The sequence below is a fragment of the Epinephelus fuscoguttatus genome, linkage group LG17 (genome assembly GCF_011397635.1).
Source record: "Epinephelus fuscoguttatus linkage group LG17, E.fuscoguttatus.final_Chr_v1".
Lineage (NCBI taxonomy): Eukaryota > Metazoa > Chordata > Actinopteri > Perciformes > Serranidae > Epinephelus > Epinephelus fuscoguttatus.
Window position 1 is genome coordinate 40,366,652 of NC_064768.1, and position 24,444 is coordinate 40,391,095.

The window sequence follows — 24,444 nt, forward strand, 5'->3', positions numbered from 1 at the left end:
TGTCATTCAGAAATAACGACACCGGAAAACGGGCCGGTCATCCTTCAAAATAAAAGCATTGTGCAGAGAGAGTGTCCAATTTGCATCCTGATTGATCCACTTTAAAATCAAAAGTGGGTTGGACCTAATCAGAAGTTCATATTTTAAGCCTGAATTTTGACTCCACCCACTTCGGGCATAGTCCCGCCCATTTTAGTCCAGATACAGATAATTTAGTCTGTTGAACAGATACAGACACACATACAGATAATGGTGTACTTGCTCATCCTGAATATAAATGCAATTAAAGATGAATATACGTAGCTATACGTAATTAAGTTATACCATCGGGTACGTAGATAGCAATGCAGATGCAGGATTTTTTGTATTTGTTTTATTTTTTTTTTTTTTTTGTAAAATGTGCTTAAAAATAAAAAGTAAAAACTGTGAAACTGTGTAAAATAAAGCATACTGTAAAATATAAAATATAAAAATCACAGAGGGAGAATATCTAAATAAATACAAATGCAAATGTCGGGGTGTAAATATCAAAATAAAATGCATCATCATTATTATTATTATTATCTTTTTTTATTTTATTATTATCATTTTCATTTATTTATTTATTTTTAAGAAGTTGCTTGAAAACAAAATAAGAACTGTGTAAAATAAGGAATGCTGTAAAATATAAAATATAAAAAACACAAAGGGAGAAAATCTAAATAAATACAAATGTAAATAAGGTGTAAATATCTGAATAAAATGTAAATTTACAGCTCAAAACGAACCTAAACCAGATTTATTTCACAGTAAAACTCTTCAGGAATCACTCATGAATGATGTGTCTTTTATTTTGAAAGCGGGACTTCCGGTGTTAGTCTGCTGGCTGTGAGTGTTTGACGCAGCTGACGGATGCACGGAGGGAGAGAAGGAGGAGGCTGAGTTGACACTGTGACAGACTCACGCAGGGACTCAGTGGATTAATCGTTAGCCGGTCGTCTGTCCGTCTGTACCGACTATTAACCGACCACCGGAGGACCCGAGCCCGCAGCTCACCGCCTCGGTACCGGAGCCCCGCACAGTCCCGGAGCTTTAACGGGACCAAAGAGACGGTGTTTCAGATTCCTGTGTGGTGAGTAGGACTGCTGACGGTGTGTGTGTGTGTGTGTGTGTGTGTGTGTGTGTGTGTGTGTGTGTGTGAGTGGGCCCCGTGGACTGAGAGGTGTCAAGTTAACCGAGCTCCGCGGGGCTCCGCGGGGCTTCACGAGCGGACTGCTCCTTAATGCGCAGCTCCGCACGCTGCCCGTGTCCGCGTGCTGTTGGCGCAGGCTGCTCTGCGCCGGTCATGTTGTTGTGGATGCGGCCAGCAGGCATGTTGACAGCAGAGGAGGTGGAGGAGGAGGTGGAGGAGGAGGTGGTGGAGGGTCCCATATGGGCTGCAGCACCGGTGCAGGGATGAAGGACTCAGAGTCAGCTCATCTTCATCACAAGCATCATGTCAGAAGGTCACAGTGTTGTTAAAGTGGGGTCACAGCGGTATACGGTATTACGATATACCGTGGATTATTACACGGTGTTTCTTTGATTATTTACAGTATTGTAACTATATTTTAGTTATTTACAAAAAGGAGACTTTTTACACAAACATTCATTTGAAAAAATGGTTTCACGCTTTAATTATAGTAATTAAACATCTGTTTTCACTCATTCTGACTGATAATAATAATAATCTTATAAAAAAAAAACATGATACTGTTCTGAGACGGTTATCGTACTGTGAAAATCTCACACCATTACAACCCCTCTCTCCTGACAGTTAGTGCCTTAACCTGATTTCACTTGATGTGTGGTAACCGTATTACTAACCTTCACTCAGTAGCTTGAACGCATCATAATGTAGCTCAGTGCAACTTGTGTTAACAGCTAACGTTAACTAGCTCTCCTCCTGATTATGTCAAAGCAGATTAGTTGTTCACAATGACTTTACTGCGTCCTTTCGTCCCGATGGCGTCCCGATCATCCTTTAATTAACGTTAGTTAAAATTCCTCCTATATTATTAACCTTATTTTACTTGATGATTTTTTTTTAATTACTGCTTAGAAAGCCTTTTTACTAAGTATAAAATATCATAACGGAGAATTAATTACGACATAGAAAGCCTGTTTATGATACATAAAATATCATAATTCCATCTTTTTTATTATTATTTTTATTTTCAATTTAACCAGAAAAAAACGTCTTGAAATTAAAACCTCTTTTTCCAGAGTGTCCTGGCCGAGACAGGCAGCAACCTAAAGTTACAGACAGACAACACAGAACAAAAATACAGAATAAAAACGTAAAGCTTGGCAATATGAAACACAAAAAAAGCAAAGCTAAAAAGTATGTTGATATACACTAGAAATTAACCATAAAGACACAAAACCACAACTACACGTTTAAGGACCGGCTAAGACACACATGACACTGGTTTATAGAATCTCTAAGATCTGTTTCATATTGCTGTGAAAACATCAACACATTTCTCCTTCAAACAGCTGAATTTATCCAAGATTCTCATCAAAACCTTAATTTTACAGGTACTGTGGTCACGTCATAACTTCACCCAGTAGCTATTTTTTACTGAATAGAGCTTGAACACATCATAATGTAACTCAGTGCAACTTCTGTTATCAGCTAACGTTAACTAGCTCTGCTGCTGATGATGTCAAAGCAGATTAGTTGTTCACAGTGTCACATTATCAGGAAACATCTCCTGTGGGGTCACAGTGATATGAGACCGTGGTATGAAAATTGACGGTTATTATACTGTGTTTATTTGCAGTGTTATCCCGTGTACAGACCTCATTTCGGCGCAGTTACTGCTGACTGAAAGGCGAGATAACTCTGTGCATCCATTCTGGGATCGTATTTTTAATAATGTACCAAAAAGTGTCCTAAATACCAGTAGTTGTACTGTACTGTAGCAGCAGCAGCAGCTCCCAACCTGGGTATCAGGAAGTTGTACGTATATTCTGAGGGGTCATGAGATTATTAGTGTTAAGAGACTTTCCTCATCTTCACTCTTTATGATAATAAAATCTGTCAGACTTTGGTTGAACGGTTAATAACTAGTATAACTGGTTTAATTGGCGACTTGCGGCTGTTAAATCTTCTTCACACCTGAAGTGTTGGATCTTTAATTTATCGCCACCTGCAGTGTGTCTGCAGCTCGTATAATACCCTGAGTGTCTGCAGCACATTTTTGTTTTAATCGCATGGACTAAGAACCTGATTCCAGTGAAGCAGAGACTTGATAAGCTCCAGTTCATATCATGACTCTCAGAGGCTGTGAGGGTGGAGCGGCTCTCACAACAAGTCCTTGACCTCGTGTGTGTGTGTGTGCACTCACTCCAATCAATACACTGCTAGCACCTTGAACAGTTACACAACCAGCCTCACAGGATGTTCGACTGGCACTCTACTGTAACGCATGTTGACATGTGAGACCAGATGAAGGCTTGGCTGCGTCTCACATCAGGTGCATCTCCACGACTTGTTCTTTCACCATCGCAGCTTTAAACCAATCAAGTGATTGCACACGGCTCTGAAGGTAAGTAAGAGGTCCAGATTTAGGGCTGAAGATCCTGCCGACACACCAGATCACCACGTTGATCTCACCTAACCTGCCCTGTCAGCTGTGTGTGTGTGTGTGTGTGTGTGTGGGCGCACATGAAAACAGGCACAAGTGTGTTACGCGTGTGTCTCCTTTCATGGCGTATTGACACATCAACACCTCCATGTTGTCAGTGTCAGGCGAGGAGTTGAGCGGAGTCGAGATCAGTCCTGTGTCTGAGACAGAGACACACAGAGATGTCAGCCTCCTATTAAAAGAGAAATGACTCACTCTCTCCTCACAGGTACAAACCTCCATCTGAGGATCACACAAAAACCCCAAAGAGCTTTTTAGGCTTTCAAAGTTTCATTCTGAGCGACCACAGACTGCTGCTGGGTAGAGACACTTTTATTCTTTCTGCTTCCTGCATCGAGTCCTGCTGATAGGCGTGTTCCCCTGGCGACGGTTATTTGGTTTCCAGTTGTGTCTGTGAATCCAGGTGAGGGGGACACACCCAGGCGAGGGTAACCTCCCAGGAATGTTCTTCGCCTGTACACTGTGTGTTTGTTTGGTTTTTTTTTTTTTTTTTGCCGCCTCCGCGCTCTTGGCACGCAGGTAGATTCCTGGAAGTGGAATGCCATGCCTCCCCTGCAGGCGTTGTTTCATAATCAGGCCTGTGAAGCAACACACTGCATGACCACAGAAGCTTCTGGTGAACAGAGTGAAGGGTCAGACGCAGCTTGTTGGTATGTGACGAGAATTTGTCGAGAAAATTGGAGTTCTGTCGTCCCTGAGGGGAAAACATGACACAACACAACATTAATTATAAAGAAACTCTAAATGAAGCAGAGAGCCACAGGCCAGTGATGCAATATACAACTAGAGCTGAACAAATACTCTGAGTAATAAGAAGGTCGACAGAAAATAAATCAGCAGTAGCTTTAATAATCAATTTAAGTGATTTAATCAAGATAAAAAAAATCAGGTCTGTGAAGCAACACTGTGACGACAGCAGGGAAAAATCAATACAGCAGTATCGTGATATTTTTTGTGTGGTTATATCGTATCGTCACAAAGTGCTAAGTATTCATTTTTTTTATTATATAAATTATTAATATTACAAATACAAATTAAACTTTAGGCAGCCACTAGAATAATATCATCAATTGGTTTTTCAGTCCACTGCGTACAGTTTGCCTCAGAAAATGATGTTACGTATTTTTTTGCGTGTTTTTTATGTGGGGTTTTTTTAATGCAAAAAATACCAAACAACACATTAATTATGAAGTAATTCTAAATGAAGCAGAGAACCACAGGCCAACAATGCAATACACAACTGGAGCTGAAAAAATAGTCCAACTAACTAATGAGTATGTAATCAGAAAATAAATAATAATTATATAATTATAAATTATAATTAAATAATATATATTATATATTTAATTATATTTTTAAGATATTATATATTTAATTATATATTTTATACGTATTTAATTGTAATTAATTAAATATATAATAATAAATGTAAGTAAATTAATCAAGATAAAAATAATATAAATATTTGCTGGTTCTCAATTGTGGAGATTTCTCGGCCCTTCCAAGTTTGATATTTTTGTTAATTGAATATTTTTGGGGTTTTGGACTGTAAAACCTTTGAAGACATCACCGTGGGTTTATTTTTTATCATTATTATTGTATTTTACTCAACTTTACGCTACTTCCCATAGAAACAAAGAAAAAGAAAGTGTTAATCTTTACAGTAGCTACTGTACGTCTCTCCGACCCCATCGCACGATCCCAACATCTCAAATATTAAATACAAGCAAAAAAAACAGACAAAATAATAATTAAATGGAAGATGAAATAATTCATACATAAGATAAGATAAGATAAGATAAGATAAGATAAGATAAGATACACCTTTATTGATCCCATAATTGAGAAATTCCAGATACATAGGTTTACTGCAATTAATAATAAAGAGAAGTAAAGTAAATTAAATAACTAAAATGCTTTTTAAAAAAATAGGAAATAAAACTTGTTTTGGTTTCTTTCTTCTCTTCTTCCCGTCTTGTCTTTCCTCCCTTCTCCCCTCATTTCCCCCGGCCTTATTACTTTTGAATAACCCCCGTTTTCTATATTCTCTTCCATCTTACATCAAATAATTCAGCTAGATTTGTAACGCTGTGATTTATAATCTCCATGTTTTAGATGTCCTTAACTGTTTTTTCCATTTGCTCAGTTGTGGCGCCTCCGGTTTCATCCATTTTTTTAGTTTTCTGTTTAAGTGCAGCTGCTCTTAAAGATCACTTTGTTGAGAGTAACTGTGGTGTTTGGTCAAGTAATAATTGCTCAGGCACCAAAATTAGTGAGCACTGAAACGTGTTGTCCAATACTGCTGTAAAACCAGACATGAACAGAGTATGTGGGTAGTTGGCTTCTGCCTCTCCACATCTTCACCAACAGCTTGGTGTTTTCTCCCTTAGGTTCAAAGAAGTTTTACTTTTTTCGGACATTTCATAAACAATTTATTTACTAATGAATAAAATCAATGGATTAATCAATAATAATATTAATGGTTAGCTGAAGCTCAAATCGTACTCATTCTTTGTTGTATTTTCTCTTTATCGAAGCTGTGTCACTTACTGTAGTTTGGCTCAGTGTTTTGACCATAGAAATTTCAATGGTTTGGACCTTTTCACTGTTATTCTGTTGCCATGGCCGCAGCGTTGGTCCCTGTTTACTTCCTGTCAGCCACAAACAATCCAACAGGAAATGGGCCAACGACATGACGTGTAGCTTTGATGTCCAGAGCCCTAAAAATAAGCCAACGCCTTAAAATAAAACCACATTTATTAGACATTATATTCACAAAATGTCACAGCAGGTAAGTGTCATCATGGTTAAATGCAAACAAGCTACAAAAAGTCCTGAAATCTCTGCCAAAGGCTTTTTTATATGAGCGCTGCCAACAATACACTTATATATAACAAAAATATGACTTCCAGTGATTATTATACTTTGGATCCTGTCCCAAAACTGGCAGTTAGCCAGTGTCATCAGGGACAACAAGCAATTTTATGGTGCATTTTATTTTGTTATGTTATCAGACAGGCTGTTATACAGTCAAAACCTGATTGACGCCAGAGAGCAGTAAAAGCAGTGCTTAATTTGTAAAATTAGAAGTAGGGGAACACTTTGGGCCTCTGAGAGAGCAGTGTTCCCTCACTCCCAAAAGTGGGGGAACACTAAAAAACAAAAAAAATTCCCATCAGCCTTAAATGTTCTTTTGTTTCGTGCTAATTACCAACTGTTTGCATGCCAACAGACCAAACTGAGATCATGAACATGGTTAGCATGCTGTTAGCATGACTGTAGAGTTTGATTCCACTGTTATAACTAATGTGATTGTTTAATGAGGCACTAATATGCAGAGAATGTGGCCTCGATGACGGTTTATCAGACAGGTTCATGACTCAGGGTTCAGCTGTGACTCAGTTTACTATAGAGATTCATTGAACATTCATTCATTAAACAATTACCCCCCAGGGATTAATAAAGTATGCTGAATCTGAATCTGAATTCTTACACCGTCAGTATGAATGGGTGAATTTTAATTCCCTGTCTCTCTTGTTTCACCATTTCACCCTCAGATCGTGAGAAGATGGGGTTGAACTGAGCGGAGCAGCAGCAGCAGGAACGAGCTGTGTGAATATTTCCCGTCACCATCCAGTGTGAGATCTGACCCTCAGATCCCTGAAGCTGCCTCCACAGACCTGCAGCAGGTCGAGAATCAACTGAACCACCGCCACACAATTCACCTGGCTTCACCCCACGGAGGAGGAGATGGAGAACTGACTGGAGACCAGCAGGCAACAGAAGGCAGCCTCTCCCGCCGCCCACCAGCAGCCATGGCGGGGCTTAAACGCCACCACGATGGGAAGATCGCCGGGCTGTACGACCTGGACAAGACGCTGGGCCGTGGACACTTTGCTGTGGTGAAACTGGCCCGGCACGTATTCACTGGGGAAAAGGTACGCTTGTTGTGCGTGCCTGGACGTGCAGGTGCCGTGCTTTGATGCCTGTGATTGAATTTTCTGGTATTTTAAGAGCTGTGAATGGATTTCAGCCTCGCCCTCACAGACCTGCATACCAAAGATGGGTGATGAGTAACGCGTGTAGAGATCTGAGTAATGTCTCGTGGTCGGATGAGTGGATTGACTTGATAAGGTTTTGTGTTGATCTTGGCATTTGTGGTTATTTTAGCATCACATGATGGTCTTAATGTTGTTTCTAGAGGCATTATCCACCTGACAACACCAAAGACTAAACACTGCTGATGTCCTCATTTGATAATCACCACAGTGTCTCTTTAGTATCGACACCACACATCAGAGATTAGCTGCTTGAGTCCAGCAGCCTCAGTAACCTCCACAGTATGCTAAGCTGCTGCTGATGGTTGTAAACTGGGACAGATGTGTCATCACTGTGGTTCCTCTCATTGTTTGCTCTTCCAGGTGGCAGTGAAGGTGATAGATAAGACTAAGCTGGACCCGGTGGCGCGGGGGCACCTTTTCCAGGAGGTGCGATGCATGAAGATGGTGCAGCACCCCAACGTGGTGCGCCTCTACGAGGTCATCGACACGGCCACCAAGCTCTACCTCATCCTGGAGCTGGGAGACGGAGGAGACATGTACGACTGCATCATGAAGCACGACGGAGGCCTCACTGAAGAGGTGAGTGGGACTTTGGCCATCGGGCTGATCGGACCTTGACTCTCACTCTGCACAGACTGCAGCAGTGTCTTTGACTCAGAGACTCTGAACCGTCTCCAGGGGTTGCTCAACATAAAGCAAAAAAAGAGATCAATAAAGTCTCGTATTAATATTAATTCTCCTGCGAATGGATGAGGACCACTGTAAGTCTCTGGGGAGCAGAACATGGACGCAGATCTTTTCTTTATTTGAGTCGAGACTACTTTGTGAGAACGCTGTGAAGGACACTTCAAAGGTAGTTAGACACTCACCAATGCATCGCGCATACCGATTCTTTACAGTGAATAAATTCCAGACACCAGGAGGTTTCAGTGTGACACTGAAAGTGAAGCAGGGAAAAAAGAGATGTTCCCAAACTCTGCAGCAGTGACAGATTATTGGCTCATGATGTTCCCTCACTGGTGCTTGGTGAAGACGACAAAAAGCAGGTTAAAGTTCATTTTCCAAAATATAAAGTTGGTTTTCATGTCATACTGTGGAGAACTACAGGGTCGCCGGGGGGCTAGAAAGTACTTGAAAGTTAAATACGTGCAAGTGCTTGCATTAAAAAAAGAAATCAAGAACTTGAAAGAGCTTGGATTGTAATTCCGCTACAGGAGAGACTTGATGATCATTAAGATTAGGTGGGGAAAAAAGTGGATATATCAGTATTGGTTTTCGGTCCATTGAGTTGTTTCATATCAGATATCAGCAAAAAATCCAACATCGTGCATCCCTACTTGAGAGGTATGATGGCAAATGAGTAGCAACCCTGGAAATTTTCCACCTTAAAGGGAGATAACATGTTAGCACACACACTAAAGTACGCTTATTTCCTTTCTTACAGAGTTAGATGAGAGCATTGACACCACTCTCATTTCTGTCTGTTCCTTATGGAGCCAGAGTCAGAAGGTGGTCGATGGTCGATGGTCAGTGTAGCTCAGCATTAAAACAGGGCGTTGACGCAGCCTGGTCCTGATCTTTTTGTCTCTTAGCAAGAAAGCACATTTGCGTTTTCCTGAAATGCTGAACTGCTGCTTTACAGTGTCTATAAAAGTGTTGCTAATGTTAGCAGTTGGTTAGCACTATGTTCTCTGTTTGTCCAACAAGTTGAACGCATTCAATCATGGATCAGAGAATCTAAATTACGGTTAGATGTGAGTGTGTGTGAGCAGCTGTTCTGTTGTGACAAACTGATATCATTATTATACTCAGATACTTGGGGCGGCAGTAGATCAGTTCATAGGGACTTGGGTTGGGAACCAGAAGGTCACCGGCTCAGGTCCCCATCAGGACCAAATATGGAGTGTGGACTGGGAGCTACAGTATAGAGGTGCCAGGTCGCCTCCTCTGCACTGCCCGGCACCGCCATGAGCAAGGCACCGAACCCCCAACTGCTCAGAGCGCCTTGTCAACGAGCAGCCCCCTCCCTCTGACATCCCTCCATCTAATGCATGTGTAGGTCCTGTTTGTGCATGTGTGTGTGTATTTCAGGCCTGTGTGTGTGTGTGTGTGTGTGACAACAGAGTGAAAAACTCAGGATTTCTAAAATATATCTTCTCCTTCTTCCTATTTCTTGCTACCCTTCCTGTCTCTCCTCTCCAAGGTGGCCAAGTGTTACTTTGCCCAAATCGTCCACGCCATCTCCTACTGTCACCGGCTGCACGTGGTGCACAGGGACCTGAAGCCGGAGAACGTGGTGTTCTTCGAGAAGCAGGGCGTCGTAAAGCTCACCGACTTCGGCTTCAGTAACCGCTTCCAGCCCGGGAAGAAACTCAACACGTCCTGCGGCTCACTGGCATACTCCGCTCCTGAGATACTGCTGGGGGACGAGTACGACGCTCCTGCTGTGGGTAAGTCTACGCAGATATCTATGGTGATTCAGCAGAGTTAGATAATTATACAGCTTTCACTTTGACGTCTCTGTCCATAGTCCAGTGTGTGTTCCCAGCAGTGGGACATGGTGCACACTGTCCTCTACTGTATATCAGCCTGGTTTACTGATGCTGCCACGGTCACTCACTGTGCAGATATGACCTACTGATAGCTCTGAATGCACTTTGACCGTACTGTATGACCTACAGCAGTTTGGATGCAGACGGCTTGGCACACTGGCAACTCTATCAGCCGGCTGATAGAAGGAGAACTGCTCAAAGTTCATCCGGTGGTAACGAAACCAGGCAGTTTGGAAATTAGACTATAAGTTAACCCAAATAACTGCAGTCGTACACCTACAGTTTATTTCAGTCTGCCTTTACATTCATTGACAGTCATGGCCTTTCTGTGTATAATAAAATCTGATGTCAGATCAGGCTGAAATTGGTTTCCTCAGCACTCTGGAGCAGCCTCGGCACCACCCCCACCGCCACCCCTCCGTCTCTCCCATCGATAGTGGCACCAATCCTTGCTGAGCCACAGCTTAGATATTCAATCAGAATGTAATGGAAAAGAAATGAAATAGAGGCGTGCAGATTCAGGAGGAAAAGAAGCTCTGGGAAAAAAGGATGGAGGGAAACATGAGGGAAAGAGACAGAGCGAGAAAAAGCATCAGTCGTCCTTGTGTCTACCCAGAGGCCTCTGCGTCAGAGCAGGAGAGAAGCAGTTTCTATTTTTCTGACTGAGTGGATTCACAGTGGCTATTTTCTTCTGTCTGCCTTCGCTGTGTGTCTCAGTGTGTTTGTGGGCCGGCAGATGAGCCGCTCCCAAATATTGAAAGTGGAGTAATAACAGTAATTTGACTGCATGTGTGTGTTTGGATGATGGTGTGAGTCGCTGTGTGTGAGGTCAGCCGTCCTGTGAAAGCCTGTCTGAGCACTTGACCCAGATGGCAACTCAGATGTTTGTGGACATGTTCAGTACATGTGTGTGCATGTGTGTGTGTGTGTGTGTGTGTGTGTTCTGTCCTCTGGAGTGTTCATGCTGCCTGTGCACTTTTGTTCATTCATGTGAGATGATGATGTTTTGATTGCGGGGATTATCCACCCAGCCAGGATGTAATATCGTGTGATTCTATCAGCCGTGCGGTTTGATGTGGAGCAGGCTGAATGGAGGCCAGAAGTCCCAACTTTGGGGGCTTGGATGTAACCTGGCCCGGGATTACATGGCTGCCAAGTTACCTGCCGACAGTCGGCAGGCCGCTGAGTTTAGCTGGTGGCGTGCCAGGTGGCGGCGAGCCCAGTTTGTTGCAGAGATAAAGAGGCTGTCCTCGCTCGGCTCTCACAGGTCGGACCTGTTTGGAGTTTGTTGCTCTTTTATGGAAGTGCTGAAAATAATATGAGATGAAAAGTAAACCAAAATAGAGTCGGAGGGATGTTTGCACCAGTCCAACAGGAGGGACCAATTAGGAGAAGCTAAAGCAGCAGAGAGAAGTTATTTATGAATCCAAGGTGTCGAGTGCTTTTACCAGCAGAAAATTATCACATGCTTTGGTATCAGGACGAGAGCTGCAAACAACAATTACACGTGTGAAAAATCCAGTTCCCAAAGTGTGAAACACTGAGGGTAAAATAACATGTGAATGCTGTTCTGATGCAGAACATTAGGAGCAAATCACAGGCTTGTTTGTGCACATTCATGATGGACTAATAAGTGCTATGAAAAGATGCCTGCCTCCTTTTGCCTTTTGATGTTATGCAGCGTGTGGGCTCTCGCCTTTTTGTCTCCAGTAAATGGAAAGTTAAATATAGATCCCTGCTTCCTCTCCAAGAAGCACAAGCTGCACTTCAAAAAAAAAAAAAAAAGAAAAAGAACTTACCTAATAGCAATTACAAAGAACATATCCTGGGCGCATGCATAATTTAGAGCATAACGGTGCATAATGAACGTGCACAAGTGGGAGGATTTAGTAGAAAAGAGGTTGTGTAATGATCAGCAGGACAGGATGCTGAACTCAGCCTCAGGGGTTAACGGTGTCGAGCCACAAGGAACTGTTGTCGGTTATCTCAGGGAAGCAATTGGTGTTAAAATGTAGCATAAAGAGATGTTTACACTCCCAGCTGTCACCAGTAAATAGCTGCCGTCGTTAGCTCAAGTGATGCTAATGTGCAGTGACGCGGATGGTGTTATCCAGAGATGTGTCAGCCATCTGGTTTATAAATAAAGTTATCGAGGAAGGAAGTTTGGCGGACCGCTGACGCAAGTAATGAGGGAGCAGGGTCACGGTTGCTAGGATACGTTGGCTAGGGGTAAGATGGTGGTGGTGGGGACTGCAGCAGCGTGTGCTCCCTCCATCAGCACTGAGAGACGCTCCTTCACAGCCTCACAGCAATAAATACTCTCCTCCCACAGTAAACTGGCACATTTACTTTACCAGATTGAAATCTTGAGCGTATCCTGGCAGGCTGCAGGGATAAGAAGACGTGTCACCGGGGAGGATAAACCCGCCCACTTTACTCTGTTTACCTCCTTTTTTTTGCAGAGTAAATCTTTAATATATGAAACTGGTGCAGGTTACATGAGCACAGGGTTTGTTCAGGAAGTCATCGAAACCTCTGCTGCTCTGTCTGCGGAGAAAGAGTCATTGCTTCACAGGAAGTGTTTTACATTTCTGGGTGGTTTTAATATTCAGAGGAAGGCCTGTGCAGCCTGCGCGGCCATCAACAGAAAGTCTTTAAGAGGAAAACGTCCCACATCGGCCTGTTAACAAATACGATGACAGTAAAAATATCTTTTCAGTAAAAATAGCTACTGGGTAGGTTATAACTTTACCGTGCTGTGTGCTGATCTTATCCTGTAAAATGTAGTGTTTTTGTAAGATTATTTTTATTAAACAAGACAGCATAAAAGGGGAAGAGAGAGGGAATGACGTTCAGCAAAGGGCCACAGGCTGGAATCAAACCCACGATCACTGCAGCCAGGACTTTGCCTTTGTACATTTGACGCCTGCTCTGCTCACTGAGCTGCTAGGTGCCCCTGAAATGTCGTGTTTGATGAGAGACTTGAATAAATGCAGCTGTTTGATGGAGAAATTTGTTGATGAGATGGAATTACAATATTTTATACTGAGTAAAAAGGCCGTCTCAGCAGTCAGAGGAGTGTTATTTAATGTTACTTTAAAGGTTGTTGCATAAATGTGTGTGGCAAGACTCATTTCAGCAGAACAGTAATTCACAGCGCTCGACATAAAACATCAAAAGCATCCAAACATAGTGCAAAAGAAGAACATTATAAAAGGACGTTTAAATGCAAATAAAAAGAGAATGAAATAAAACAAGCTAAAAAAAATACTGAGACACGTATAAAATACAAGAATTAAAGTTACAGTGTAAGAAATGAATTAATATTTGATTTAATAAAAGGCAGCGGCAAAGAGAAACGTCTTCGGCCTTTATTTAAAAGAACTGAGACCTGCCGTTTTCACAGAGTTTGTTCCTCATATGTGGAGCATAAAAACTAAACTAAACTTTCCCACGCTTTGTCTGGACTCTGGGGACACATAAAGCCAACCTGTCCCAGAGGACCTGAGAGGTCTGGATGGTTCGTAGATTCATCGTATGATTGAACTTGTGCTCAGTTGACAAGTGAGTGTGGGTGAGTGAGGGGATGAATGATTTTAAAACAGTTCAGTTACTATTGTTTACTAGGTTATTTTGGGGCCTTTTTCCTTTCATGAAAGAACAGCTGAAGACTGACATGAAAGGGGGGAGAGAGAGGAATGACACACAGCAAAGGGCCACAGGCCAGAATCAAACTCGGGCCGCTGCAAAGGGCTCAGCCTGCATGAGAGGAACAGTCCACCAGAGCCCTGTTCTACAAAGCCAGTTCACCTTACTCAGGATATCTTCTCATTATCTGGCTTCACTAACCCGTCACACTGGCCGTCTGGATAACCGCTGCTACAAGGCTGGTTATCACCTAGTTCAGTCAACTCATGGTTTTCCTATCAGCCACGAGTATGTTCATGTAAAAGAGGCAGGGTGTTAATTACGAGTGACATCTTCAGAACCATGAATGAAGGAGGCTGCTTCATATCGTATGAGATGAAACGGAAACGAAAGTGTCTGTGACTGTGAGACAGTAAAATGACAGTGGCATGGGATGGAAATGAAACTCTGTCATCTTAAAACGGAAAATGTAGAAACATTTAAAACACCATCCAAAAATGAACCGTCATCAGAGACTTCAGTTACGTGCAGGTATCACTGAGCTGTGTGTGACATTAGTACAGAGTATTCTTTGCTGTTTAGTGTGATGATGATGAAACTCCTCTGAATGTGTCACATGAAGACTTTAAAGTAACACCAGACTGTTTCTGCTGAAGTTTCCAGAGTTAACCCTGAAGTTACCTCGATAACTCCAAATCCTGCTTCGTAGTACAGGCCTCAGGTGAGATAGAGGTCACCACGAGATCAGTTGTTTATTTCTTTGTTCTTTAAATGAAGATTTCTTTGTTTCCCTGGCACTAAACAGAGAAAACATGACAACCAAAACAAAATAAAAAAATAAACTAAAATTTAAAAAAACATTGCTGTCATCTAACGCACAAATCGTCATCTCAAACGTTGGTATCGGTGCAGAGTTTCAGGAGCCTTCCTCTCTTTCAGCTCATTGTTTTGGTCATGTGTGCAGCTTTACTGTTTAGGTTGGCTCACCCTCTTGCTGCCCTCATCAACCCTCCAGCCTCAGCAGGAAGTCAAACAGCAGACAAACAGAATTAGCGACTACCTGGTCAGAAACACGACCTCAAATAAACGCCTTTGCTGCTGCATCTGCTGGGTGTGTGTGTGTGTGTGTGTGTAGTTTATGGGCTGATGCGTCAGTGTTGTGTTTACAGCTTGTTCCGCTGCCCCTGAGTGGACAAAAAAATCAATTAACACAGCTTTAAAAATGAAGGAAGATCAGCTGATATTTGCTGACACGCATGCCGCTCACACAGAAGAGGAAATGCTCTAACTGCTGCTTTATTTACCAAGTGCATCCCCTCACATCACGCTGCATATGAAAATCATTTTCCAGAGTCGTGGTGAAAAAGAGGTCACTGCACTGTATGCTTTTATGTCACTGTCACGTTGCTCGCAGTCAGTATGTGACTGCAGAATGTGTGTCAGTGGACCGTCCTGCTGACCAGGGCGCCGGCGAACGCCCGCAGCAAGAAGTTGCTCTTTTAGAACGGATAATCGGACCAAGAGAAGTGTTCCATGAAATTAGCATTTGTATGAAGCTTTGAGGGATGAACATGTTAACCCACTTTCCCAGGACTGTGTGTTTGTGTTGGAGTGCATCCACACGTGAGTGTGTGAGTGTGTGTGTGTGTGTATGAGCATGACGCCGGCGGCAGGCAGCAGTGCGGAGCCTCATCCTTGGTTAGACAGATGTGTCCTAAGCCAGCACATATTTATGGAAATGGCTCTGATCGAACATGATTCACGCTTCATTTGAACTGTGGGGGGGAGACAGCTCTTGTTCTTTCATATCTAGGTCACTAAGCAGAGAGGACATATGTGCTTCACTTTGTAGCTCTGCCATCTTTATTTTGTTTGTCTCTGAGACCATTTTCCCTCAAAATAATCCCACTTATTATCACATGATGTCCACACTGGGAGCTCTGGTCTGACTGGACCGTGCTGTCTCTGTGTCTCTGCAGATATCTGGAGTCTGGGGGTGATCCTCTTCATGCTGGTCTGCGGTCAGCCCCCCTTCCAAGAGGCTAACGACAGCGAGACGCTCACAATGATCATGGACTGTAAATACACGGTGCCGCCACACATCTCCAATGCATGCCGAGAGTGAGTAACGTGCACGCGCACATCCCCACACAGATGGACAGAGTACTCTGCAGGTGCTGCATATTTCATGTTTATAGATGTGTGAAGAAAAGAGAGAGGAGCGGCCTCTCCTCCTCTGCTGCTCCTCGTTGTCCTGCTTTCACTCTGTGCTGCAGTCAGCTGCTCCGCCGCAGATGCAGCGCCGCGTTAAGTGTATCTAATGCACCCTTTAAAATCGGCCCTCTATTTTTAACATGGTGAGAGTTTGAGGACGCCTCGGAGCAGAGCGGGGCAGAGTAGGTGCTGGATACATTCTGACTGGCTGTAGCTTTGAAAACATTGTTCTCGCACATGACTTCATCAGATAACGTGCACAAAGCATCTGAAATATTTGCACACGTCCTGATTCATGTGTTGTCTGCTGCTCATACATGTGGCCTGAATGTAACAGCAGTTCTTCCTATGTTGTGAGAGTGATATTTCCAGTGTTAGTGTAGCTCCATCGATCTTTTCTCGACTATAAAACCTGGTGAAGGTGGATGTCTTGTTTACAGGATTATCTCAGGATTAGTGTTTGTTTAAAGGCAAATACTGGTAACAGAGCTCTTTGATATCAGCTGCAGAGCAGGTCTGGGCGACACGGAGAGGATCAAATATTTTTACCTTGATATGGTCGGGTTTACTATGAGTGCTTTCACTAAATATTTACTCAATGAGATTTTTGTTAAATAACCATCAGTAATGTGGGTACAGTGACTCAGTGGGAGGAGGTGAAAAATAGAACAGCGAGAACAGTCTGGTAAGTTCTGAAAATAACATCAGTTAACTGTGACGCAGACTTTAAAACCAGTAAGAGACAATACTTAGAATATTAGCAGGACTGCCTCCTGATCATTGACCAATAGTTAGTCGACCAGAAAGGTCATTAGTTGGCAAGATTTTATTGGTCGCTGAGATGCAGAAAACGTGAGCACGTGGAAATGTTGGTAATAGCCCAGCATTTGCTTACAACTATGGCAAGTACAGTGGGACAAAGTTGAACCACAGCCAGTACAGAGTCCTGCACGGGCCCATTTTGGACCCATTACTTGTCAAGCCATCTAAGCCGTACCCTCCGGTCCCTCACATGAAGCTGGTTCTCCGTTCTTGAATTGGACTTCGAACACATTCAATCACTGCCAGGTTAGGAAACATGTTAGCATGCTCCTTCCACCACCATCAAACCTCCAAAGGATCCCAACTCCATGTAGGCTGCCACCTCATCCTCGGGCTGCAAAGTGTCATGGCTGGAGTCCTCCACGTCGGTGACCAGTGTGACCACGGGGTCAAAGGTCACACTGGTGTCACTGACTTTTTCTTGTTCTCACCCGCCGCCCACCTGCATGTAGTTCATTTTTACCGGTGCCTGTAACCCAGTTTTTACGAGGTACTTGTTGAGCCAGTCTGTAAACTGTGATGGACGTTCATGGCAGATAGTTTGGGTTTAATTTTATCATTTGCCTTCAGTTTCTCTTCCAGATAAGTTAACCTGGTGGTTTGTTTAAAACCGTTCTGAATGCCATGAACATCATTATTGGAAATATTAACATGTATCCAAACACACCTGATGTTTCTGTCGTCCCTCTATAACACTGATCCCCTCTGTGACTCCCTCCAGCCTCATCGCCCACATGCTGCAGAGGGACCCCAAGAAACGAGCGACCCTAGATGAGATCGGGGCCCACGAGTGGCTCCAAGGTGTTGACCCCTCCCCGGCCACGAAGCTGTCCACCCCTCTGGTGTCCCATCGCAGCCTGTCGGAGGAGGAGCACGGCTCCATCATCCAGCGCATGGTGCTGGGGGGCATCGCAGACCGAGACGCCATCACTGAGTGCGTGCCCCTCTGTCTCACATGCATAAGTGAACATGCAGCTATTCTTTCCTGTGTAATCTCCAAAAAATTTGCCACGGTTGGCTGGTCCAACTGGAGCCTAATTGAGTGTCATCAACAGCTTTAATTGCCATTAACAAGCAGCTGGCAGTCAATCCTGAGCTGTTGCCATGTCAAATTAAATCTCCACCCCCCGTCACTTCCTTTTGACTCACAGTCAGGGTTTGATGCCGATCTGCTTGTTGATACAGTGTGCATGTACTTGTGTGTGCGTGTGTGTGTTTTGGAATTCAAATTGAATTCTGTCTCCGTCCTCTTAGGGCTCTGGAGTCAAATCAGTACAACCACATCACAGCTACATACTTCCTGCTGGCTGAGAGGATGCTGAGGGAGAGGCAAGAGAAGGAGCAGCACAGCCAGACGCGATCGCCCAGCCCCAGCAAGGCCCAGTTCAGGTACACACACAGTCACATGATACACACACATAGAAACACACACACATTCTTTAAGATGGACAGAGTGCTGCCTCTGCAGTGCTGCGGACCGTCAGCCTCCGAAAGACAAGTTTGACAGCAGATGGACAGATGGAGCCTTGTGTTCAGCAGAGAATGAAGGACACACTGAGAACAGAAGACAGGTTGCAGATCAGCAGCATTATCAGAGATGTGCCACCAAAAATATCTCCAAATAAAGGAGCAAACAGATCCTGGAATATGTGAGAATATCTATAAAAACAGGCTGACATGCACTGAAGTCACAGTCTTGCACAGAATAGAGACTGAAGCTAAAAGCTAACAAGATAGCCGAGGAACAGAACGTACTAAAATATAGTTATAAGATATTCACGTCCTCTTCTGAGGTCTGCAGCACTAACCATGCTGCCCCTCTTTCTGGCTCACACCTCAAATACCAAGTACTGTTTGTCTGTAACCTATAAATAGCCAAGCAGTCACTGTTGTGTCGACTGTCTGAACCGGCTAAGTGTGTTTGCATCATGCAGATTTGTTGGTTGAAATTTCAGCTTTTACATCCATCCTCAGCATGAATAAAAGTGCAACATGACCATTCTGGTAATATGAAGTTACTTGTGGGAGTGATCTTAAATTAAATCACTCAAACGTCATGAAATATAAACAACGTCTTCACTAAATGTTCTTGCTCAGGTGCAGCTAAGCTAGGCTAGGTGTCACTCCAGAGGTCTCATTTATAAAACAGTGCGTTGGATCCATACAGCAATAAAAAGCGTGTTCACACCTTACGCTGTCATGAGCATTTCTTCCATGAGTAGATGCACTCTTCCTTCTGTGCAATGACACAGTTGGCGGGTGTTGTTCAGCAGAAAGAAAATAGTTCCTACATGAAACTGCTCACAACAAGCTCTGTGGATTATCTTGAGTAACCAGGTCATGATTTCTGGAAAGAGACACTGATGTTGAGCTTTATAAATGTATTTTTTTTGCCGCTTTGAGCACCACAAATCGAGTGTCATCTGGTTCTAGTATATTGGAGAGAAGGCAGACATCTCTACGGCCGATATCTCCAACACTCTGCAACTCACACTTTGATTTTGGGGTGAAGTGTTCCTTTAAGAATGTTTTTGGATGTGTTAATATACAACCCACTAAACCCTGTGTGTTTAACAATTACAGGCAGTCCTGGCCCACCAGAGTGGACGTTCACCAGGATGTCAGTGATGGCTTGGGGGGCCCGACTATCTCCCACCCCGGGGGGCCACAGTCACCTGCCCGCAGTGCTGAGAGCCTCCACAAAGGCCCCAGGCCCAAAACCGCCCTGCTGGACCTCAGCCAGCGGCAGGACAACCAGCAGCAGCCTGTGCGACAGAACCAGGAGAGGGGGCTCAGGCCTCTGGTGAAGCCCCACTCCAACCCCCTCAGGCTGGGCTCTCTGACCTCGGTGGGCCCCTGCAAACCTCGCAGTCCCAGCCTCTTCAGTGTGGAGGAGGATGAGGAGGAAGAAGGGGAGGAAGACAAATGTTCCCCTTCAGCGCTACCTGCTCAGGTGGTGCTTCGCTGCAAAGCCTCCTCGTCATCCATGTCTTCTGCTAACCGGCTGACGTCCCGCATGAGTGCTCCAGTTCTTAACCAGATCCACGAGGAGGATAAAGAGGATGAGGAAGAGGAGGAGAGGAGGGAGCTGCACGGATTCGGCCCACCCAAACCCAGCCTGAGCCTCAATCTGAACTCTAGAATACCGTCACCATCGACGCTCATATCATCACCGGAAACTGTTGGTGTTTCGGCACCGGTTGCCGCTTTCACCCCGAGCTCAGAGACGAGTGACGAAGAGACAGAAAGTCACCACAAACCAGATACGGCAAGTGTGTGCAGACAAGGGGACGAGAGAGCAGGGGGGAAGGAGGAGAGGGAGAAAAGGGGGTCAGGGCAGGGCAGCCCCTCCAACTGTGCCAGTCCTGGATCAGGTTCAGGCCAAGGCAAGGGAACAGCCAAAGCTGCCAGCGGCCTGGTGGAAAGCCTAAAGCTGATGAGCCTGTGCCTGAGCTCTCAGTTCCACACCCTGACGGGGGGAGGAGGGGGAGGGGGCAACGGTAGCGGCGGTGTTGTTGCGGCGGACAACCAGGACCGCCCCATGTGGAGGATGTGCATGGGCGGCTCCACCGGCAGCCTGGATAAGGTCTCGCTCTTGGGTGGCCCCTCACCCAGGGGGAACTTGTACCACCACCAGCCCCCGCTGGGAGACGCGCTGGCGGACCCGCTGCTGGATGGACCATGCACGGGCACGCTGAGGCTGGGAGAGCTGGACCTGGCCCGGGAGAACCACAGGAACATGAAGAACCGCGTGCTGCAGCTGCCTCTCAACGACAAGACTCTGTCCGTCAACATCCACCGCAGCCCCAAAGAGGGTCTGCTCTGCACGCCCACCCCACACAGCTGCTGCCAGGTCATCTAGAGCGCTGCACCTCCACACTCCTCCACAGTACATCCCCTCATCATCCTGCTTCGGTTTCAGCCACCACTGGCTCATGAGTTTGTTAGTTTTGCATTTTATGCAGTTTCCGTTGATTTAACACTTACGGTGGATCACTGGGAGAAAGTCCAAATGCCTACTTTGCACATTTAGAGACGCAAAATGTCTCCGCGGAGGAGACTGGGTGCCATGCCAAGTATGTGAAGCACTTTCAGCAGATTAAACAGGACACTAAAGGGACATTTTAACCTGCCGGTGTGTTTGAATAAGAGACATTAAGTATAGAGAGACAAACACAGGAGGTGCTCATATCCCTGCTCTTACACACCTATATATACACACTGTATGTACACATTTTGTGCACATCCACACACACACTTATATCACTCTGATAAGCTCATAAAAGGGAAAGTGGATGAGTTTTATTCTCATGTTACATGTCGTCTTTTGTTGTACTTGATGCTGTTTTTTTAAAGCCATTCTTTTTTAAAAAGTTCTTTTTGGAGAAAATTGTTTTATCCTTTTTTTACTCTGACTGAAAGAGTTAAGTTATACGCGTGTGTTTTCATTCAAACGAGGACGAAGATCAGGGTGAAAACGGACCGCAGCACTTGAGTACGACGGTGGCACACAGTATTTTGTAGTCTATCACTGTTTTATTTTTCTATCTTGAACGTGCTCTGCAGACTCGGAAAGAAAAGGCACACTCACTCGTCAAGTCTCTGCGCAGTTACACGGCAGAGTTTGTACATATGTGAATAACCTCCTAGCAGTACTCTGTACCTGTAGTATTGACGGTAAAGTTGTATTGCAGTAGAAACCTGAATACTAGATCCTTATACACCGTTATTCGTCACGCCTACTGGATGTCCAAGGTTTTGGTTGAACCCAGAGAGAACTGTGTTTGACGACAGGACAAGAACTCTGGAATGAAACTAAATTAATACACAAGTAAAGGCAGCTCTTTAAATTCAAAGTGAATGACGTCTGGGTGGAACCTGAACCACGTGCATCCAGTAGCTCTCCAGGATCACGGTAGCCACTGTTGTAGCGTATTCCAAGACAAAAACAACAAAGGGGTTTGAATAGAACATAACAACAGCGCCCCTTCAAGTATCGGTCTGTGTAACTGGATGTGTGACCCACCCCTAGTGGAATATATAACTGACAGTGCATGTGTTTTGCTGTAGCAACCTTATTCTTACCCACTGAGGTCAATCCACCTGCTGTATCTACCTACGTAACAGATTCAAACGGTCACTTTACTGTAGCCTCACAGCAATACCAGCGACTGCAAAATGTACAACAAAAATGGATGTGCCATAAAATCTGTCTTGAGCATATTGTACTGTATGTATATGATAGAGATCTATTAAAATGAAATGATGTGAATGAGGCCTGCTGCTTGACTTTTGTTGACTTCAGTTTGATGTGAACCATTTTCTTTTAATGCACGCGCTTCATACAGTAACCCAGTGTTTCCCATACATTGATTTATTTAATCTTATTTCATTGTAGAGCTCTCTCTAAAAATTAGCTGCTAGCCACTCCACAGTCTCTCCGCCTTGCTCCCCACCACTGTGGACTGCTTCACTTGGAGGAGAGCAGGCAGCAGTAGCGGGCTGGTGGACAGAAGCAGTGCCATGTGTACCTGGTTGGGACTCAGGGCTGTCCGGTCCCCTGCAGCTGGGGTTTGCGCTGGCTGGATTCAGGTTGCTGTGGCCGCTGACTGGGGGTCCGTCCATCAACTTTAAAGCTGCAGTAGGCATTTTAACGTTGGCATCATTGGATAAAAATCCCATAATAAACTTTGAGCATATTGTAGTTCAAGTGGTCAGAGAGAACACTAGACTTCTTCACGTCCTCATGCCTCTGTTTCAGGGGTTAGAAAATCTGGCTCATGACGGGAGACTTTAGCCGATCACTTGCCAGTTTAGAAAGAGGAGGTTCCTATCCTGCAAATGCAGATGCATGTCCCTTCAATCAAAGTTTATTAAGGCCCAATCCCAATACCCCCCTAGCCCACTACCCCTTGGCCCTCAAAATGAAGCAACGAGGGGTAGGGGTTGAAATCTTTCCCTAGGAACTGGGACACCACTCACTATGTCACCGCGTCGGTTATGTTCACGCATACGTAACTATTTTAAACAGGAAGCTGCGAGCCATCTACATTTCCAACCGGCATCTACAATGGCGTCTCATTCATCCTACTGATCACGTTTGCATTATTCATCATGCTTCATTTGAACGACAGACGACAGGGGACTTCTGCTAGCTAACCAACCAGCTAACATTACGAGGCAGCATAGTTATAATAGCTGGCGTGTTATCGTAATGTGAAAAGTCTGACAATTTCGCAGAACATGACAGATGACAGACGCCAGATAGTGTGAGCTAGCTAGCTAGCTACCAAGCAACCTGACGACGGTAACGTTAGCTATGTATGAACTTTTCTTCCCGTTCAAACCAATTGCCCCTGGTAGGATTAATAAAGTTGTCTGTATCTGTATCTGTATCTTGCTCGGTGGTAGCCATGGCAACGTCTACCCCTCGCTGGCAAGTCAGCATCTGAAATCTCTCGCTCCGAAGGGCTAGTTTCATACCCACTACCCCTCGTTATGCCCCCTACCCCTACACGCAAAAAGGAATTGGGACACCACTACCCTTTGCGGGAACACACAAATGTAGGGGTAGGGCTAAGGGGGGGTATTGGGACGGGCCCTAAATGGAGGAGAATCCTGCAGAGAAAGTTGCTTTTCCAGCATTAGCAATAACTGCCTACACTGCAAAGCAACCCACAAAAAGAGGACAGACTATCAACAAGAGTTTGACACTAAACCAAATAAATCTTGTGTCAGCATCACTGAAGCAATTTAGAGATGGAGAGAAAATGTTGCTCATAGTTTAGCCGTCTGCTAATCAGAACCAAAGCTGCTGCAGCTTCAAGTTTATGTTTATGTAGCTAACGTTAGCTTGAGCCTCGACAGTGTGTCCTCTGCCTTCAGGGTGTTTCTGCCTCTGATGCTTCATTTTGACCTTTCTTTTGTTAAAGTCCATCTCTTGTGAGTCCACTGGCTGAATGGAAGTTTAATACAACATTGCTGCAGAAACCCTTTAATACAATATGGGAACACATACAGGAACAACCTTTTTTCACGCCCTTTTCATGGATCATCCAGCACCTTTAAATCGTCTGCACACAGTGGAAGAAGTGCCCTGTGGGTTTTTCCTTCACACCAGCAATAAGCCGTGACTGGAGGCATGATGTTTTCAAGTCATCTGTCCGTCCATCCTATTCTTGTGAATGAGACATCTCAAGAAAGGACAGAGGGGATTTTTTAAAATTTGGCACAAACGTCCACCTGGATTCAACGATGAACCGATTAGATTTTGGTGGTCAAAGGTCAAGTTCAGTGTGACCTTTGGTGTGTCTCATTCTCATGAATACAGTATCTCAGGAAAGCCTTGAGGGAATTTCTTCAAATTTGGCACAAACGTCCACTTGGACTCAAGAATGAACTGATTAGAATTTGTTGGTCAATTGTCAGTGTGGAAAGAAGAAGAAAATCCGCACACTGAATTAAAGCTCCCAGTAA

General features: G+C 44.4%; 1 protein-coding gene across 1 annotated transcript; it reads left to right on the forward strand.

The window, feature by feature from the left end:
- The first annotated feature begins 869 nt into the window (after positions 1-869).
- Positions 870-22,240, forward strand: LOC125904545 (SNF-related serine/threonine-protein kinase-like). Its single transcript, XM_049602021.1, has 8 exons — positions 870-1,111; positions 7,229-7,609; positions 8,093-8,311; positions 9,936-10,182; positions 15,912-16,053; positions 17,690-17,902; positions 18,223-18,357; positions 19,552-22,240. The coding sequence occupies exons 2-8, from the start codon at positions 7,487-7,489 to the stop codon at positions 20,828-20,830; spliced, it is 2,358 nt and encodes a 785-aa protein (XP_049457978.1). The 5' UTR covers positions 870-1,111; positions 7,229-7,486; the 3' UTR covers positions 20,831-22,240.
- Positions 22,241-24,444: the final 2,204 nt, after the last annotated feature.